The sequence below is a fragment of the Mesocricetus auratus genome, unplaced genomic scaffold (assembly GCF_017639785.1).
Source record: "Mesocricetus auratus isolate SY011 unplaced genomic scaffold, BCM_Maur_2.0 Super-Scaffold_100014, whole genome shotgun sequence".
Classification (NCBI taxonomy): Eukaryota; Metazoa; Chordata; class Mammalia; order Rodentia; family Cricetidae; genus Mesocricetus; species Mesocricetus auratus.
Window position 1 is genome coordinate 66,777,846 of NW_024429197.1, and position 20,776 is coordinate 66,798,621.

General features: G+C 44.7%; 1 protein-coding gene across 5 annotated transcripts in view; it reads left to right on the forward strand.

Moving 5' to 3' along the window:
- Positions 1 to 1,068: 1,068 nt before the first annotated feature.
- The window catches only part of Cdk5rap2 (CDK5 regulatory subunit associated protein 2), a 182,551-nt gene continuing 162,843 nt past the window's right edge, over positions 1,069 to 20,776 (forward strand). For 3 of the 5 annotated variants that reach the window (XM_013117133.3, XM_021230116.2, XM_040757327.1), the window contains exons 1-3: positions 1,070 to 1,303; positions 8,958 to 9,025; positions 11,775 to 11,842. In XM_013117133.3, coding sequence (XP_012972587.1) covers positions 1,248 to 1,303; positions 8,958 to 9,025; positions 11,775 to 11,842 — 192 coding nt within the window. In that variant the 5' untranslated portion in view covers positions 1,070 to 1,247. Of the gene's footprint in view, positions 1,304 to 8,957; positions 9,026 to 11,396; positions 11,416 to 11,774; positions 11,843 to 20,776 lie in introns of those variants that run through there. The other 2 variants (XM_040757326.1, XM_021230118.2) reach the window with 2 other exon arrangements.

Sequence of the window (20,776 nt, forward strand, 5' to 3'; positions counted from 1 at the left end):
ATAACAAAGTAAAGGTCTCATCCTACAAGTCTGGAGCTACTGTTATGAGTACAAAGAGCCTTGTAACTGCCGAGGGCCCAGCCAAAACAAAATCAAGCAAACAAAACGGCTGTATGTTGTACTTAACTGCTAGGGACCACTGTTCCACATCCTTACATCCTCACTAGTACTCTCTCCCTCTCTCTTTCCCTCTCCTCCTCCCTCTCTCCCTCACTTCTCCTGCTTCCCTGCTCTCTTCCTCTCCTCTCCCCCCTCCCTTCTCTCCCTCAGTTCCTCTCTCTCTGCCCTGTGCAGATTTATTAAAGAAAAGTGGGGAAAAAACTCCTGAGAGTGGGAGGGGTCTCAAGGGAGGAAAAGCTGAAATTCCAGTTTTGCCAGGACCATACTTTGGGAGGGCACAGATCTTCATTCTCTCCAAGAAGGTTAAAAAGCCATTCCAGAGGACCCAGATCTCCAAGCCAGGAGCTAAGGATCTGGTTTTAATGTCTAGTAAACTTGTATATTACTTTAGGCAAGCCATTTCTTCTCCCTGTTTCTCAGTTTTGTTGGTGCATGAGTCCTAACGGTAATAAATTTCACTGGAAGCGTTGACATGAAGTGTGGCTGACCCCTTTTATAGGTATGAGGCATGCAACTCAACCTGTAAAACACTGCTTATCACCAGCCCTCCACAGGTGGTATTTTTCTAAATAGAGGCAGAATTCAATCATCTGAGTTTCAACACAAGGCAGAAGTCTTTTGCGTAAAAGCACCAAGGCGCGAGTGTGGAAGTCACGATTATAGAACAGCTAACAGGATTAGACACTGTGAGCAGTCCCACCTCCCGCTTAAATTAACTGACCAGGGAGGATTTTCACCCTCAACAAATATGGCGCCTGCCTTGGCTTCAAACCGAGTAGCCTCACACACAAAACATGGCGGCCCGCGATTCATTGCTTAGCATCACAGGCTCAAGCGCAAGGGTCCTGCCCTGAGTTAAGATGGCGCCACGCATGCTTTCCCTTGCCCGGTTTCAGGCCGGCGCCGGGCGGCTTCACCGCGTGTGCCCGCTGACCCCGCCTTGTTTCCGTAGGAAGAAGCGAGGGAAAGATGGCGGCGGCTGCGGTTTGAATTCCAGCCGCGCCGCTAGACCGAGAACAAGAGCTGGGTTGGCAGGGGCGGGACCCGGGGAACCGAGCGCGTCGCGACAGCTCGGGGACCCAGAGGCGCCACCGCGGACCCCGGCGCCACCGCCTTTGCGCCCAGTGATGGACTCGGGAATGGAAGAGGACATCACCCTGCCTGCGACCCTCAGCGGCTGCAGGTGTGGCCCCGGGTTTGGGGGTTCGTGGAGACTGGGTCGGGGTTCCTGCTGATGGGGCCTCTCTCCCGTGAGGCCTTCCTTCTGATTGGGGGTGGTCCCTGCCGCCGCCGGCGTGGGTCGGGGACACGGGGGTGTCCGCATTCGTCTGTGGTACTCTGGAACATACTTTGGGAGGATGTGTGTGTGCGGGTAAGGGACTTTCTGAAAGGCGGGGAGGAGATGGGACTACTTGGGGTTTCCATTAGTAGGGGCTGGTTGGAACCGGGACCCCAGGGTGTTTGGTGATCCATTTGGGGGTTTGCATTCATTATGGGGAGTGTGGTTGCTTTTCTGAGTCTTTGTTTACGTGGGGGACACACAGTAGCCGTCCAGGACTGAGGCGTCAGTGCAGGGGTTAAGGTCCTTGGCTGAAGATGGGCAGAATTGGGTTTAGGTCCACCCTGTAAATTGACTTCTGCTCTGAAAAATGAGCTAACGGTAATAACGCAGATACATACATACACACTCACCCATAACTGGACGGGAATGGAAAGAAACAGTGGCTGCCCAGCAGTTGTCCTGGCTGACACAACAGTGTCGATAAAGGGGGAATCTGTGCTGCCATCATGACCACCACTACAAGTTGTGTCTTCCATCCAAAGCCCTTGGGACCAGAAATTAGATTATTTTGGACATTTGGAGTGGGTTGTTGGCAAGAGAACGAAACTAGCCCAGTGTCTAACTCAGTGTATCTGCTAATAACTCTCCCCTCCTCTCCCAGCCTTGGGCAGGACAGATACCACATTCATTTCCGCTAATTTGCATCTTAACCTGCTCTAGGCCCTCCAGGACGTCTGCAGGATGAAGTTCTGTAATGTGGCTTCCGTGTTTCTTCATTGCCCGATTCGTCTGATTGCCAGGCTCTGTGTCGGGAATGATCTTGCTGTGTTTCTTGTTGCCTCAGTTGCCCTTCCTACACTGGTTGCCTTAGTAACATCCCTGTTCCACTGCTGGAAACCCTCACTGATGTCCCCGCCCTTGCCTGGAGTGTCCCAGGTACCCTGGCTTGTCATTGCTGGAACCTTGTTGACAGCCACTAGCACTGTCCAATAGAAATAACGACCTATGGTGTGTATTAAATTAAAAAACATCTTGTAAGCCAGGCATGGCTGGTGCTCACCTTTAATGCCGGCACTGGGAAGGCAGAGGCAGGTGAATCTCAGAGTTCAAGGCCAGTCAGGTCTACAGAACAAGTTTCCGGACAGCCAGGGCAACACGGGGAAACCCTATCTGAAAAAATGGAAAAAACAAGAACAAAAACTTTCTGATAGTCACAATTAAAAAGATTAAATGAAAAGAAGCAAGTAAAATTCCTTTCTTTGTGGTGCTGGGGGTTAAACACAGGGCCTCACATGTACTCAGCAAGTGCCATTGGGAGCAGGTGACTTAATACCAATAGTTTATTTAGTTTAATGTTTCCATATATATTTCTAGAAAAATCTATAGGAAAACTTGTTGATGAGGTATTTTCTACTTTTCAGTCTTAATCTTTGACATCTGGTATGAATTTTTACACTTGAATTCCTTCTCAGTTTGGACAAACTGCATTTCAAGTCCTGGCCCGTGTAAGGATGGTGCAGCTGTTGGCTATCAACATGGTCACCAGATGAGCTGGAGACCTATTTTAGAGTAGTTTTGTTCATCTTTGTTTTTATTTATTTATTTATTTTGGTTTTCCGAGACAGGGTTTCTCTGTATTGCTTTGGAGGCTTTCCTGGAACTCACTCTGTAGACCAGGCTGGCCTCGAACTCACAGAGATCCGCCTGCCTCTGCCTCCCGAGTGCTGGGATTAAAGGCGTGCACCACCAACACCCGGCCCTTGTTCATCTTTGTAACCCTACTTCCTAGCCTAGTGTCTGGTACACAGTAGAAGCAGAGTGGCATTTCTAAAGTCACTGTATGAGAAATGATTCTCTGAGGGGCTACTTTTGTACCCTTGCTACCTGTGGGACCCCTGGAGCTCAGAGAGCTGAAGCAGATGGTCTGGGGTCACATAAAAAGTCCATGATAGGTCAGCACTTAAATCCAAGCTTCCTGATTCCAGAGCCTGTTTTGCCTTCTGGATAGTCTGAACTAATCAAACTGAGTATTTGGGGGCTCTTGCACTGAACTGGCCCTTCAAGAGTATCAGGAATATTCTGGGGGGATGGGTATCCATTAGGTGACCACAATGGGAGAAAATAGTTTCTACGATAAAGTCATACCTTTTCATTTTGGTATGTTGCTTTCTGAGCACCCTTGTCTTGGTAATTTGTAGGACCCATGTTTGCAGCCTGAACTGAGCCCAGTTTGTCCGTGAACTTTGGTTTTATTAGGTCAGGATACACTATTTGCTCCAAACCTAATCCTTATGCAGGTTTCAGGCAGCTTATCCCCATGGGATTTGGATTCAGGGATCCTGCCCCAGTTAAGACTTTTACATCTTTTTATGTAGTGAGACCTGTGCTTGCAGTCAATATGATAGCACAGATGATTGTATAAACCCTCATTCAGCCCCTTGCTGGTTATGCTACTTTGATAAGTCACTTCCCTTCCAAGCCTCGTTGTTGATAAACTTGTTTTATTGATGGCTATGCAGATGAAGTAAAAGTGCACATATTAAGCACCTGGCGTGTACGGGAGAAAACGTGACTTTGGCTTGTGTTCCTAAATGCATACCACCTTGCACAATGTTGGCCGTACAGGATCCTCAACACTGCAGCCCTCAGTCCGTCTCTTTGTTTACGTGCCAAGAGTCTGTGCTCAGCTGTGAGTGTCCTGAGGCCCGAGCTCAAGCTTTCTGAATCACGGGTTGCTACTTGCTGCCATGTTAGGAGCGTACTGGAAGGAAGTGTTTAGCCATAAGCACAGTATGATTTGTGTCATCCTGGACGCCAGGAGAAAGAGTCTGAAAAGAGGGTGAGATCAGATGAAGGCTTGATGGTCGGGGGGAGGGGGGGGCTGGCTTGGATCCAGGCTTTTCTTGAACTGTAAGGCTTGAGGAGAACTGTGGTTCTTCAGTTAGTAAAGGGCCCGAGTTGGAGTCCCAGAACCCACATACATAATTCTGGGCATGGTGATAATGTGCTAAAGTGACTGAGATCAGATCCCTGTGGCTGGCAAATTAACCAGTTTAGCCTAATTTGAAAACCCCAGGCCCAAGAAAAACGACCCTGTTTCAAACAAAACACAACAGCCAAGGCAGATGGCTCCTGAGGAATGGCCTCCATGTTAACCTCTCGCCTCCACATGTGTCTACATGCGCAAACACCCACACGGACATGTGCCCCCAACATGAACACATACATGAGGATGCAATTTTTATACCATAAAGCGTACCCATTTGAAGTAAAATATAGACTGTAAATGGTGTGCTAGCATCACCATAGTTCATGTTGAGACCATTTTCATTATTTGAAAAGAAACCTGTGTTCATGAGCAACCGTTCCTCATTTTTCTGTTGTCACCCTGTCCCCAAGTCAGGCCCCAATCAATAGTTTTTACTCTATAGATTTATCTATTCACATATGAAGTCCCTCACTATACACACATTCTCTAGTGAGGTCCACATGGCAGCATGCATCACTACCTGTTCCCTTTTGTATCAAATAATAGCCTGTTGTACCCGTGTACCATGTTTTGTTCATGTCAGTGGATGTTGTTTCTCTTCTTGTCCATTGTGAACATTGTTAGGAACCTTTATTTGGATATGAGTTTGTGTGGATGTGAGTTCTCGCTGATCTTGGATTGCACCCAGAGTAGAAGGGCCAGGCTGTGTGGGAACTGTGTGCTTGTTACTTGAGGGACTGCCAAACACGATTCCCGAGGTGGGGCGCCATGTGTCCTCAGCAGTGTCTTGTAGGCTCTGGGTTTTGTACTTCACCGGCACTTTTCATCAGCTTGTTGACTCAAGCCACCATTGCAGGTGTGATATGATATGTCACTGTAGAATTGATCCTTTAATGCCTGATGATCGTGTGTGTGTGTCTTTTCATGTGCTTCTTAACCATTTGTACGTCTTCTTTAGTGACGTGTCTTTTTTGTACAGTTTCAAAAATGTGAATTACCTCAGCCTGGCAATTTCAGTTCTTCATATCTGCTCTTGAGGCATCCTCATACACGTGCACAATGGGACCAGTGTACAGATATTCATACAGCATGGTTTGTAGAGGAACTGCTTGGAAACAAGTTGAATTCCTTTTAGCAGGTGATGGGGTATACACACATCCTTTCAGAGCGTCTTTCAGACTGTTCCAACCCACTGCTGGCTCTTAAAAGTCAGCTTCCTAGGTTGCAGCCAGACCTTTTAAAAGTAGGATAGAACAGAGATGGTCTCAGGCATTAAGGAATTCTTTCATGAGCCATTGCCAGGAAAGTTTGAAAATTACTGCTGCAGCATTCTTGGTAGGGTTACAAATATGGGCACAGACCCATGTGTACAGTCACCAAAACCTTAGCACGAATCTGCAGCTAGAAGATGGGTGGTGTAGACTATCACACGCACTTGGATTGTATTGGTGTGTGTTGGTGTGTGTGTGTGTGTGTGTTTGTTTGTTTGTTTGTATTTATCCGCTTGTGTCCCTTCATGCATTTTCCTCTACCTATTACTCCCCACCTTGGTTTTTGAGACAGAGTCTCTCATTGAACCTGGAGCTTTCATGTTTTGGCTAGACTGGCTGACCAGCAAGCCCCCCAGATGCACATGTTAGCACCACCCCTACCAGTGCTGGGCTTACGGGCGCATGCCACTACACCTGGCTTTTACATGGGTTCTTGGTATCCAAACTGAGCTGTTTAAGCTTGTACAGAAAAAACTTTATCCACTGAGCCATCTCCCAGCCTGCATGTGTCTTACTATAAGCCAGAAAATAAAACCATGATTCTCTGTATATAAATGCCCAGCAGAAGGCAAGCTGGCACCTTGTTATATATGATTTTTATCTTTGTGCATTTCTTCTCTAATTAAAAGTCATGGTGTACAGTGAAAAAGAAAGTTCAGAGACAAACAGCAGTGCGTTTGTTCTTGTGACTGTTTTTTTCAGGTGATGTCCAGTCTGCCCCAGCTCTGATGGCACTGCCAGTGAGAAGCTTAGTTCCCTTTGGGTCTTGCAGTGTGAAAGAACAATTATTTCTGGCAAATAGAAGTACAGAAGGAGATGGCGTCTTCAGAGGCAATAAAATAAGACAGGAGAATGAGGTAGAGAAGTGCCCTTTCCCCTGGGGCCCAAGGCCTACCTCCCCTGGCACATGGTAGATGCTAAGCATTTTATGAATGTTTGCTCATTCAGCCAGCAAAGAGTGGTGGCCATGCCCTGTGCTGAGGACTAGAAGACCCTTCCTCCAGAGCAGTGAGGGAGTGGGAAGTGTGGGAAGTGAAATGGTGCCAAATGTAGGCTGCCTGTCTTTAGTTTTGGAGGCTTGTTTTTTCATAAGCCCCCACCTCCCCAAGAAAAAAGAAAGAAAAAAGAAAAAGCAACATTAAAAAAGTAGCACCCATTCAAACGGTAGTGGTTGAACTTGCTTTTAGTTTTTAAAGTTCCGTTTAGAAAATGGACTTTGTACTTTTAGTGGTACTTACTGGAAGAAATAGAAGATTAAGATAAAAGAAAATGTCTCATTTTCCTGCAAGTGATACTTTTGGCTCTTTGGAATATTTCTTGGTGTTAGGTATTTGTAGCTCACCAAGTTTCTAAAAAAGATGCAGAATGACTTTACATGTGAATTTTCTTGATTGAAGACATGTTCTACTTAGGTTTCCCCAGTTATCTTTATAGGTGATTTACTTTAAGTGCTTATTTTCTTGGTATTGGATTTTTGTTTTTCCAGGTTTTTGCTTGGTCTGACTCTGAAGGTCTTTTTCAGTTCAAACTTTGTTGATCAGGGATTGTCTGAGATGGGACATGCTTGTGGAGTTCGAGGCAGAAAAAAAAAAGGTTGCTCTGGGGTCATTCAGAGCTTCCTTTAAATCCTATTTTCATGTTGTATGAGGGACGTGTTAGACATTATCCTCGTCAGAATTACTATTGCTGCGATGAAGCACCATGACCAAAGCAACTTGGGGGTGTGGGGGGGACTCACTTCACTTACACATTCAAGTAACAGTCCATCACTGAAGAAAGTCAAGGCAGGAACTTGAATAGGACAGGAAACTGGAGGCAGGAGCTGATGTAGGAGCCATGGAGGAGTGTTGCTTACTGGCTTCTTCATGGCTTGCTCAGCCTGCTTTCTTATAGTACCTAGGACCACCTGCCCAGGGATGGCACCACCCACATTGAACTGGGCCTTCCCCATTAATCACTAATTAAGGAAATGCCTTATAGCTGGATCTTTCTCAGTTGAGATTCTCTCCTTTCAGTTAACTCTGGATTGTGTCATGTTGACGTAAATCTAGCCAGCACAGACATAAATGGCCTGGTCTTCATTTTGTTGCCATCTGACTGTCAGACACTAAAATTATCCAGGCCTCAGGGCCTTTCTTTAGAAAATGCATGCACCTTCAGGGAATTGGCAGTTGGAACAAGTGCAGATATTTTATAAATTGTGAAGCACTGTATGTGTGAGGGTGACAGTGATATCTGCTCTTGTTTGTGAAGCACTGTAATATGCTAGGCATCTTGTGGGCACTGTGTGCCTTGTTTATTTTTTACCAAGCCTGTTGCTCTGTGAAATAGCTGGTATTCTCCTGTTGGAGTGGAAGGCTGGGAGGCTGGGAGAGGTGCAAAACAGGACTTAGAACAAATTTCAGAGGTAATCTATTGCAGTTTAGATTTCAGTCACTGTCCCCAAATCTTCACTGAACCACCTTAGACAATTTGACAGTGACAGTGTCTTAAATCAGTGACTTCTGCATTTTTGTTTGATGTTCCTCAAAGTCTGTATTTGTGCCTCTATTAATTGCTTTTCTATTACTGTGATAAGACAACGCGACCAAGGCAACTTATAGGAAGAAGACGTTGGTTTGGGACTTAGAGTTTAGCGGGTTAGAGTGTGTGACCGGCATGGTGGGAAGACTGGCCGCAGTCAAGCAGGCATGGCACTAGAGTAGTATCTGGGAGCTTCTGTCTTGAGACCGCAATCATTGGGCTGAGAGGGAGACTGGGAATAGCATGGACTTTTGAAGCCCCCAAAGTCTTCCCCAAGTGACATACCTTCAAAAAAGGCCATACCTCCTAATCTTTCCCAAGCAGTTCCAATGACTGGGAATCAAGTATTCAAACACACGAGTCTACTGAGGTTATTCTCATTCAAACCACCATAGTCTCTTATTTCTAGAAGTTTAACTTTTGATTATGATGACCGGTTGATGATGTCTAACAGATAAAATCAGACACAAAAACCCAGAGTGGCTTATAACTGGCATAGTGCCTCCACTTAATGTACTTGTAGGTTAAATAGCTAAATGACTGTCCACCATGAGTGTCACTCAGCTGTGAGAACTGGAACTCTGAGCAGACCTCTCAGTTCCAAAACCTGAATTCCTAAAGTTCAGTGCTTACTACCTTCCAGGCAGCTTAGCCTTGTGTCCCTCTTGCCATGGTCCAATGACTGTTACATGAGGTCCATGCTCTCTTACAGGTCTCTTTTGATCAAGTGCTAGACCATCTCTCATCTCTCTTCATCTCATCTCTTTCCTAGTGGCCTTCACCCTGTTCTGCCAAGTGATCTAGATGGCATCAACGACACTGCTGGCTTGGGAAATGGAGGTAAGCATGTAAACTAAGAATCAGTGGGGAGTAGGCTGAGACAATGAGCATCTGAGGCCTGGATTTATCATTTATTGCTCTGGGGCCCAGAGCCAACCTGCCCTGGTTCACAGTGGGCACTCAGCATCTTGTACATGTGTGCTGATTTACTTTTAACCTTCTTCATAAACATGGACTAGAGGGGTTCATGTCCTCAGAGCTAAGAGCACTGGCCCACTGAAACCCCGAAAATGTGTCTATTGAGTGGTGCACATGTTTTAAACTTCCAAATTCTGGAAAGCGAAACACATCCATTTGCCAAATTTCATTTCTATGAATAACTTTGGGATTACTGCCTGCTGGTAATGGAGTTTGATTATAGAATGAACAGGTGGGGCAGTTTCTTATTTCCTTGACTTGTTGCCAAGTGACAGAAAAATCCTTTTTTAAGCCTTTGCTATTAACATGTGTTTTTTATGAAATTCCGAAACTTCTAGCTCACTTCCTATTAATAGACAATCAATGTCATCATTACCTTGTGCTAGAGGGTCTGGTAGACCCATATGGGATCTGATTGATGTGTGTTATGTATATAGGATGAGTTCTATTCCTGATAGTTTCCTGCAATTGTATAAACAATGAAGTTAATTCCGTATCATCAGGAATAAATTCATCGGACTCAATGTGTAAAATGACTCTCTCTGCATATTGAGAGTCAGTAACTATATTGAGAGTTTCTGTAAAATCCATAAGTACCATGAGAATGGCGTACAACTCTGCCTTTTGTACAGAGTTGTAAGAGCTTTGAACTACTTTACTTAAATTTCCTGATTTATAACCTTCTTTTCCTGACTTGTTTGCATCAGTATAGAATGTATGGATTCTAGAGACTGGCATTTTTCTTACAATACATGGAAGGATCCAAATTGTTTTCTTTATGAGTTTGATTCTCTCTGTTTTGGGATAATTGTTACTAATTGTTCCCAAAAAGTTACTGCAAGCCCTTTGCCAATATTCATTATCCTTCCATAAAGAGGAAATTTCTTCATTAGTTAAAGGTACTATAATTTCTGTTGGGTCCCTTCCAGTTAGTTGACGTAGCCTTAATTTACCTTTTAAAATCAAATCAGAGCTCTTTTCTATATATGTCTTTAGTTTTTTATTCGGGTTATGTGGAAGAAATACTATTCTAATATGTTATCTTCCCTCTGTATCAAAATCCCTGAGGGGTGTTCTCTAGATGGTAAAATGACCAGCGGGCGTGGTCAGCAGCACAGGTGCCTAAGACCTCTCCCTACGGAGCAGAGATGTGTTAGGTTCTGTGAAGGATGGGAGAGGAAGGGGGTCAAGTGAGTGTTGCCCAAGAGATGGGACTCTGGGGCTGAGACGGGTCCTGGGCTGAGGAAGGGAAGGGTGGGATGAGCTTTCCCAGCACACGTGGCAGAGCACCGGCTGAGGAGAGGAGACAAACCTTGTGTCCTTGGTTAAGGACACAAGACTCTGCATACTGTCTCTGCCCACACTTGTTTGTGCCTGGGGTCTTCTGTTGTCTCTTCTGCCTGCCGGTGGCTTTCCCTAGTTACTAAGCATTCTCTCTGCTCTGAGTATCATATGTGTATCTATATTCATTTTCCTTATTCCTGTTGGCCTCTTCCCAGTAGCCAGAAACAAACAGGTTCTCATCCATTTGCACTCGTCCCACCCTGGCCAAACAGAGGATGCTGGCCCGGGTTACCCTGCTTGTTCCCTAGCTGTTTGCATTGTTTCTCTCCTGGACCCCAAACAGAGGATGCTGGCCCGGGTTACCCCGCTTGTTCCCTAGCTGTTTGCATTGTTTCTCTCCTGGACCCCATACAGCCTGTTCTCAGAGAGGCAGCCAGAGGGAGCCTGAATCTGTTCATATCGCTTACATTCAGTCCTCCAGACAGCAGTGTAGAGCTTAGCAGAGCCTGGGAGACCAGCCTTCCTACTTTACATTTCTATATCCCAAATCACCTTTTAGCATAGTATGTGATCACAGTTTTTTTTCTCTTTCCTCCTTCTAGAATGGCTCCATTTGTTTCTTGTTGTAGGCAGACTGAAAGCTCTGGCAGGAAGAAGCAGCATTTCAGGGAAGCTTTGTCAGAGAGGGGATTCTTCAGTCACTCTGATCCACTAGCCAGTGTCATGATAGTGCTCTCCTCTGTTTTACCCACTTGCCTAGGAACTTCTTGGGTGCAGGTTCACTGTCTCCTCCACTGTTCCCCAGAGCTCAGGCTGGTGTTTGGTGCAGGGCAGGTGTGGTAAATGTTCAATTAATTAAGGAAGCTCTGGAGAGACTGGGTCCCAGCAAGGCCTGTGCTCAGTCCTCAGCGGGGTTGGAGTTTCCTGCCGTTGCCTGCTTTGGGAAGGGAACTTTTCTTGGAATATAGGTTCTGTGTTTATGAGTTACTTTATGAGTATGGCCTACAAAGCCCCAAATCATCATTGTTTTAAGGAAGAGTCTGCTAACTCTGCTGTCAAGTCAGTCTGGCTCTGTCTCAATTACTGGCATGCGAGGAGGGGGAAGAACACCTGAGGACTGCCTACTTTGTCACGTGCCCCATATCTTTTTTGGGTTAACTCCCTTGACATGAGTGTTCTGTGTCTTCAAATCAGTAAATGCCAACAAGCAAGAAGGGCCTTTTCTGAATGCTATTCTGATTTACTCTTTTGGGTTCTCAGCCCCAATAGGAATGCGGGCAGCCTGAATACCCTAGTGATTTTCTTTGTCTGTTTTGCCTTTTTATAGTGCTCCCAAACATGCCAGAAGAAAAGGTCTCTCCCACCAGAGCCCGGAACATGAAGGACTTTGAAAATGTAAGTGAAAACACCAAGTCTTTCTCCTCTAAGAAGTTATGTCTGCTCCCACCATGTAGCCAGACCAGGAGAGAACTGTTTGAGTAATGCCAGAGATGAGGGAGTGTGGTGGGGTGGTATGCACCATGTGGTGGGGTTTTCATGGCCTGGGGCCTTATGTGTGAGATGTTTACATGTACACACAACCGATCTTTCATAAAGATTCTGGTAGGTTCTGACAGGTAATTGGTTTGTTTCTGGTGTCTTGAAGATGAGTGTTGCTGTATTGTTCAGCAAAGTGGAGCTGACAATATCATAGCTACATGATTTATTAGTCCTTGCTACAACTCATGAGGTATTTTATATTAGCCCCATTTTACAAAGGAGTTCACAGAGTAGGAGAGACTGATTTATGGTCACATAATAAATTCATAAGAGGCAGAACTGGAATTCAAATTTACTTTTTAGAAAATGAGTATTCTTTTAAGATTTATTTTAATCTATGTTTTGATTTGTATGTGTAGTGGTGTATATAGTGCATGCGTGTGAATATGCTAATGTGGATGTCTGTGTGGGTGTATAAAGGCCAGAGTAAGATGGCAGTTACTTTCCTTTGTCACTGTCTGCCTTATTCCCTTGGGACAGCATCTGTCACTGAAGCAGAAGCTTTTGCAGTTAGGCTGGCAGGTTGACTGGCTGGCCAGCAAAATCCCATGGTTTGTCAGTATTGTTATTGCAATAGGTTAGTGCAGCTCGGCCCCTCCCAGTACTTGGCTTACAGGTGTGCATGTCCCTGTCCAGGGGTTTTATTTATTTATCTATTTATTTATCTATTTATTTATTTTAAGTGGGTGCTGGAGATTTGAATTCAGGTCCTAATGCCTCTATAATAAGAGCCCTATAATAAGTTCACGTAAGCATTATTGCTCTGCTTCAATGCCCTCCCCTTTCACTTTGTAGACTCTGTGACTGGTGCATGGAGTGTGGGTAGCCTGTACCCAATGCTGTGTAGTAATTGTCAGAGAATGGATTACTGGTGATAGATTTGGCTTTGATGCTCAGCGTCTTCCAACATTGTGTCTTTCATTTGTTAGCAGAGGGGGTTTGTTTTCAAGTAACAAGAAAATAAGGTTATTTTCCCAATTCCAATTCTCTTTTAACAAGTTACCTGCTCAACACTCTCATTTATCATGGGAAGAATTAGACTCTTCTTCATTTGTAACCAAATGAAATCCATACTATGCAAGACACAGGAGATATTTATCAGAGAGAAGATGGAGGACACAGAGCAGGATGCCCACAATTATGCCTCTCTCTCCCCAGTTGTCTTTGCAGAACAGAGTGGTGCTGTCTCTGGATTTAATTTGGAATACTCATTACTGCTAATAGTTATATGCAAACCACCAGTGACCAATTGAAGAAATGACTTGTCAGATCTCTAATGGAAACAAGTAATTTTTGAGCTTTGAGTTGTTATAATTTCAGCTGTACATGCGCTGTTACGCCGTGGGGTCTGGGGCCTGAACTGAATGAGATTCGATTGTTCCACATCGTGTATAATTAAAATATGCTCTCCTGTTAAATGCTTGTTCCTATTTGATCATAAGAGTAATAACAGCTGCTGTTTATTAGGCTCTGGCTCCGAGCTGGGCACTTTAAGTATGACGCTCTTCATAGACGTTCCTTTAGTACTAAAGCAGCTTTGCCAGATCAAGAGTTACTATTTATTGTTGTAGAACACAGTCCTAAGTTTCATTATCAGATGAGGAACTTTAACAGTGTTATATAGTTTTGGCTTCACACCTGCCTTTTGAACCCGAAGGAATCCCGAATCCTGCCCCATTTAAAACACGTAAGAGATTTAGAGGGTTAGGGATTGATGGGGTGAAGGTATTCTCAGAGGACCTTCCCTAAGGACCACAGCTTCTCCACATAGACTCTGTTGACTCCCTTTTGCTGGTGACTTTCAGCCAGCTGCTTAACCTGCCTGTATTTCCTCTGGTTTACAAGGGTCTGTTAGGAGACTGAAGCCCCCGTCCTATCATTGAGTACACCACGTGCCAGGTGGCCCTCCTCCATACTGTCTTATTACTGTCATTTTTCTCAGCTCTGCCTTGTGGTTGAAGTTTCTCTTGCTCAGACTGTTCTTGATGGCCAAAATCTCATTTTTCCTGAAGGTGAGGGAGAGCTTTCTATGCCAATATGTTTTAGGATTTATGTTTTTTCTTTATGACTGTGGTCCTTTGGCTGCTGTTAGGTTTTTATGGCATTAATATTTTTTATTGTAGCATTTTCGAGAGCAAATTCTGCAGCTGAAATTGAAATGACCACACTGTTCTCACTGTCTCCTTTCAGGTCTTTATAAGTCACTGAAATTTTTCATTTGGCCTGAGCTCCATTTGTGGCTCAGCCTTCCCGTGTCTGTGGCGGTACTTGGAACTTTCTGGGAGATGCTTATAGGAAAAGAACTTGGCATGCAAAGTGGGATTTAAAGGGGTATGCATACTAAAGGGAGGCAGAATAATTTCTAGTTACAAGGGAAACTCCTGCTTTTCTCATTCTAGTCTCAGGTGACTAGTATGTGAACATCAGTAGTTACATTTAACTAGAATTTAGTAAGACATTGGTCTGCTTGTGGCTTTGCTCAGAGCTTATCTGTTCAATAAACAGTTTCATATGGACAAGCCAGGTTGTCTGTCAGGGGTGGGACATCTGCAGTGGGCTCTGCCCAGGTCAGTTTCCCTGTTATGGTCTGTTGGAAAGATGGATAGAAAGACAGTTTGGCGATGCAGTGAGTGCAGACGTGAAGGTACTGTGCGGTCAGCTGTGGATATCAGGGCCAGGTAGGGGCTGGGCAAGTGAGGAGGCCTTGGAGAATACTATGTACACAAAGATTCACATGCAGCGTTGAGAGAACATGCTAACAAATGAGGCTATCTCAAGGAAATATAGCCTAGAAGTAGGTAGGTCTGTGTGGTTCTTGACTGTTACACTGCTGAGTTTTGTCTTGAAGGTGAAAGAGGACCAGTGATAGATAGGGAAGTAAATGACTAGAAATTGTGCTTTCAGAAGATTACCCAACTCTGTGAATTTAAGGAGTAGAATTTTGAGGGGGACAAGGCTGGTGACAAGGTGTTAAGGTTAAAGGAGATCTGAGAGGTCTACTATAGAAGGAGTAGGACAGACCCTAGGGCATGGAAAGGATAGATGCAGAGTGGGGCCCAAGCATGGAGGCAAGAGATGTGGAGAGTGGAGTCAGATTATGACCTGAGAGATGTGGAGAGTGGAGTCAGATTATGACCTGAGAGATGTGGAGAGTGGAGTCAGATTATGACCTGAGAGATGTGGAGAGTGGAGTCAGATTATGACCTGAGAGATGTGGAGAGTGGAGTCAGAGCATGACCTGAGAGATGTGGAGAGTGGAGTCAGAGCATGAGGAGAGAGATGCAGAGACTGGAGTCAGCATGAGGAGAGAGATGTGTGGAGAGTGTGGTCATACCTGTAGAGCTAGAGGAGCTCTGGTCATTTGACAAGCCAGGGACTGGAAGCCTAGAGCTCTAGGGACTCACTCAGCTTTTGTACCCAGTCTTTCTGGCACAAGATCTTTTTTGTGGTTTCCAAGTGTTGAACAAACATTGAGGTGAAAGCCAGGCTCCTTCCTTTGTCTACTGAACTAGTACCTGGTTGTCCACTGTCTGCATTGACTGTGATAAAGTCAGCTGTACATATGAAAGGCTTTAGGTGGGAAGTTGGTAAAGACATTTATTTCCCTGGAAACTTTCTAGATGTTGTGTAGTTGGGTCTCTGGAGCAAACGGGACCTGGTGAAGTCAGCATTTTGTGAAGGCCTGTTGGAGTAGACATATCAGCCCTTAAAAAAAAAAAAAAAAAAAAAAAAAGAAAAGATTGTGGATGAGTGAGGAAGACCCCACATCTGGTGTGACTAGAAAAGTTCAACTCTGGCTTTTGACACAGAGTGGTGGGGGTAATTTCCATTTCAGTTGGTTCTCATGGAAGCATCAGTGAGGGGCCTGTGTTCAGGTGGGTGTGTTGAACCAAAATTGCCTCCTATTAGACCATCAGGTTTCTCATTTCTCATAGTTATATATGAGACTGTGTGGTATATATCCTTGTGTATATTGTCCTTTTATATTTGTGTAATTTCTTTTGAAGGATAAATGACTGTAAATGGGAGTTCTGGATGCCTCAGGGTTCATATCTAAATCACATGCAGCCAACAGTAGACCCTAGAGTAAGGTTGACTTTCCAATGGTATCTTCTCCAAGGAACTGGGAGAAGCCTGGGTAGGTGACACTGAAAAGCTGGTCTGCATCATGTCCCAAGCTGATCTACTAGAGGTTCTGGAGTCCTTAGGTCAAAGCCCTTGTTCCTACTTGTTGAAAAGTTTTGCCTCAGCTGAGACAGTTGGTCAAAATTGAGTGTCTAATCTGATTGGCAAGGTTCGTATCTTGAAATTTGCTGTGTAATACCCGTGCTGCAGGTCATTTGTCATTGGAGAGCAGCCCCCTTGTCCTCCACCCCATGTCTACAGCCTGATAGCTTTCAGAATTGCTGTGGCAGGTGGCCAGCATGGATTTGAAGGTGATGAAAATTGGGCTTTAGGTCTCATTTGATGACTTGCTGACCAGTCGTCCCATGTAGGTGGCTTTCAGAACTTCCTGTGAAAGCGAAGCTAGGGAGGTATTTCAGAGTTGCATAGCCTTATTTTGAGCCTTGGTATATAGGAAGAACAAAGTGCTCCATCACCAACTGCTCTTCACCACACCCGAGCTTCTCCCTGTGTCAGGGCCTTCTCAGATACTCCACCCTGGCCCGGGACACTGTGTCTCCCTTTCCTTGCTTGTCTGGACCTTCATGTCTTAATAGAAAGGCTATCCCTAACCCTGTGTCCCAGCTCATCATTTTGTCATCTAGCAATCAGTCAGCACCCAGTCTCTTACAACTGTGTGTCATTATGTATGTATTTGTATACTTGCTAGTATGTATCACTTTTCTGTCTTGTACTCAACACTGAACCTAATAAAAGAGTAGACTTAACAAGCGTGCCTTGATTGAATGAGTACCTGCATGACATACTGAACCTCTAGGTTTTGATTGCCTCCTCTGTAAAATGTGAAACAATATTTATTGCATAGGCTTTTGGTGAACACAGTGCCTGGCATATTAGGCCTTCAACAAATAGGTTGCTCTGTGGCAGTTGTTAATAAAATGAATGGAGGTAGCACAGCTAGAATGAGACAGATTGCAATGAGGATGGGGCGCACAGAACCAGAGTGACAGGGAAAAAAGCAGAAATGAAAAGCAGGTGAGGCTGAGTCGCAGGAGTGTAGAGCAAGGCAGAGGAACAAGAACCTGGTGGGCTACAGACAGGAGGAAGTAGCCAGGTCTAGAGCATGCACAGTGAGGTCACAGCCACTCTGTGGACTTACCTGTATGGCGTGGGTCTTTGCAGTGTCTAGGAGTCACGTTTGGCTTTTGACTGCTAATTGTTGGGATTTGTTGAGTGGCATGGCCTAGATTGGGCTCCCTGAGTTCCCATACTTATGCATGCCCTGGCCATGCCCTCCAAAAACCTGGCCAGATGGTTGGCTGGGCAGTCTAAATTTTTACAATCTTTTTGAAGGCTATTTGGAAAGAGATTTTGATAGTCATAAAAATAAAATTACTCTTGAGCCCAATAATTCATTTTGGGGAAATTTATTCTAAACAACCAAGCCACTGGAAGGGAAAGAAGAAAATCTCTGTTCATGAAGGTTTTTTTTTTCCATATCGTGTATAATTGTGAAAAATTGGGAACAAGGGAAATTATATTTTACATTTCTCATCTCTTTGACTCTTTGGAGCAAGCTTGTTTTGAGACTGTTTTACAAATGAGGAAGCGGTGGTTGCAAAGATGAATGACTTCATTTTGAGTGAGGTAACCCAGACACAAAATGACAAACATGGTATGTACTCACTCATATATGGAATTTAGACATGGAACAGGGGAGTCTCAGCCTACAATCCCAGGGCCAGTGAGTCTGGGAAACAGGGAGGTTCCCAAGAGAGATGCATGATACCCCAGAGAACTGGAATGAGGCAAGATCTCCTGAGCAGATTGGGAACACCAGGGGAGGGGAGAGGGAGCCAGGAAAAAGAGTGGGAGATAAGAGGAGGGGAGAAGAAGGTACAGGGGAGCAGGAAGGTTGAGTTGAGGTAAGAATAGAGGAGAACAGGATGAGAGATACCATAATAGATTGAGTCATTATAGGCTTGAGGAGAGAGCTGACACTAATGAGATCTCCAGAGATCTACAAGGATAACACCAACTGGCAAACTAAGCAGTAGTGGAGAGACTACATTAAGTGCCCCTCCTTGATGGTAAGGTTGATGACTACCTTATATGCCATCCTAGAACCTTCATCCAGTGACTGATGGAAGCAGAGACAGATACAGCTAAACACTGAACTGAATTCCTGGAACCTAGTGACAGAGATGGAGGAGTGATGATCAAAGGGGTCTAGACCATGATGGTGAAACCCACAAAGACAGCTGACCGGATAAGGGGGAGGTCTTGAATCCCAGACTGATGCCTGAGAGGCCAACAGGGGACTGATCCAGACTCCATGAATGTAGTCTCAGTGAGGAGGCCTCAGAAATCATTGGGGCCTTGGGTAGTAGATCAGTGTTTACCATGGTATCTTTGGGAGCCCATTCCAAATAGAGGGATGCTCTCTCAGCCTGGACACATGGGGAAGGGCCTAGGTCCTGCCCTGGATGAAATGACAGACTTCAGAGATCCCCCAAGGAAGACCTCACCCTCCCTGGGGAATGATGTGGGGATTGGGTGGAGGGCTGGAGGGCTGGTGGAAGAACAAGGGAGGAGGGGTGGGAGAGGGAGCTGGGATTGACATGTGAAGCATTCATGTTTCTAATTTAAATAAAAACATTATATATATATATATATATATATATATATATATATATGATGATGAATGACTTGCCCATGAGCCTGGTTCAAGTTTAGACCATATCTCTCAGGCTGTGAAGCCTGTCCATTTTCTACCACAGCACACTGAAACCATGAGAGCTCAGTAGGGTAATGCTGAGGAATTGACTCTTCACTCAAGTCAGTGAAGCTTTATGCTGTGTGTGTGTGTGTGTGTGTGTGTGTGTGTGTGTGTGTGTTGGAGCATGTGTTCATGTACATGTGTGTGTATGTAAAGGTTAGAGGTCATCACTGAATGCCTTTTGCATCTCTTTCCACCTTGTATTTTGAGGCAAAAATCTCTTAATGAACTTGGAGCTTACTGATTCAGCCAGTAAGTTTGGGGAGTTCTCCTGTCTTTACCCTAGTATAGGATTACAGGCTTATATTGCCACTCCTGGCTGCTTTAAATGGTTGCTGGGGGTCACACTTGGATCTGTATGTTTGTATAACAAGAAAGCATTTTACTAAGTTCATCTCCCCAGTCCTAGTGCAGTCTTTTTAAAGTGATAATATGCACACACATAGTGCATAAACACACATGCAGACAAAATACCTGTGTACAATCTTAAATAAAGCAATAATTATGTCTAGCTCTGTAACAACATGAAACGTACCTAAGGTGTAATATTACATGAAAGCAATACAAACTCACCTATACTGTCATGCTGTAAATATTTATTTATTTATGAGCAAAGACTGAAAAGCATATTCCGGAAGCCAACTGATGAGGTGGTTCCACTCCATGTTATCCACCGGTTTTCAAGCCAGCTTCTTCTTTATTTCATTTCATTTAAATTACATGTGCATGTATATGTGTCTGTGTGTGAGAATGTGCACATGTGTGCAGGTGCCCAAAGAGGCCAGAGGTATGGGATCCCTGGCAGTTGCGTGCTGCCTCCTGTGGGTGCTGGGTACCAAACACAGGTCCTCTGGAAGAGCACTACATGCCCTCTCTCAGCCCTCAGTTTTGCTTTGTTTTGAGACAGACTTTTTCTCTGTAGTCACATAGCTGTTGCACTCATTATGTTGCCCAGGCTAGCCTTTAACTCACTATGTGATTCTCTAGCTTCAGATGCCTGCACACTAGAATCGTTGGCATACTTGGCTGGGATCCAGTTTTAAAATTATATTACTGCTACAGTTTTGTTTGTGCATAAATGGATATTTGCCTAGGAAAGTGTTCTTGATGATTTGAAGACTCTGGGGAGTGTATTGGCATCAGAAACAAATTCCAAAGCATCCCCCTCATTTCACTAACTCATTTGGCTGCTGTTGACAGAGCATTCTTATACACAGTATATTGTATCTGGTGAGTGTTGCTCACCAGAGATGAAGTTTCGGAGCAAGAGTGCATGGGCTTCGTTATGTCTTGGTGAGGTATGGCAGTTTTGTTCATGCAAAGAGGGTAAAAAACTTGTGTTAACCAGAGCTGTGCTACGGAGGCCTGCAGTGAGAGATGGCTCCTTTTAAAAGCTTTGCTCTGTTTACCGATTGCTAAGTGCTAGGCTCTGCCAGGTGCTTAGCTCCTTTGGTTGTCACAACACCCCTTCAAGGTAATTGATTTTATTCTCATTTTATAGAAGAGCCAACAGTGACTCAAAGATGTTAAATAATCTTCCCAAGGTCACACAACTGAGAAGCAGCTGCAGAGTGGGTTTTTCGACCCCAGAGCCCTTGCTCTGAAAGAATGCTGTGCTAGAGTAGTGGGCCTTGGCTTTGGAGATCTGGCAAGCCAGGAAACAGTCCTTATTTTTGCTTGTATTTCTGCTGATGTGAGCCGAGTTCTTTTTTTGTGCAGTTGCTTTTTTTTTTTCTTCTCCTTTGGGTGGAGCTTGTAACCAGCCAAGACTTTTGATGGAGAGTGGGACAGGAGCGTGGGAGCAGGAGGGAGCCAGAGTCACCCAGAGGCAGATCTTGCAAGTAGAACTCATTTCACATGGCTACAGTTCCCAGCAGCGTGAGCTG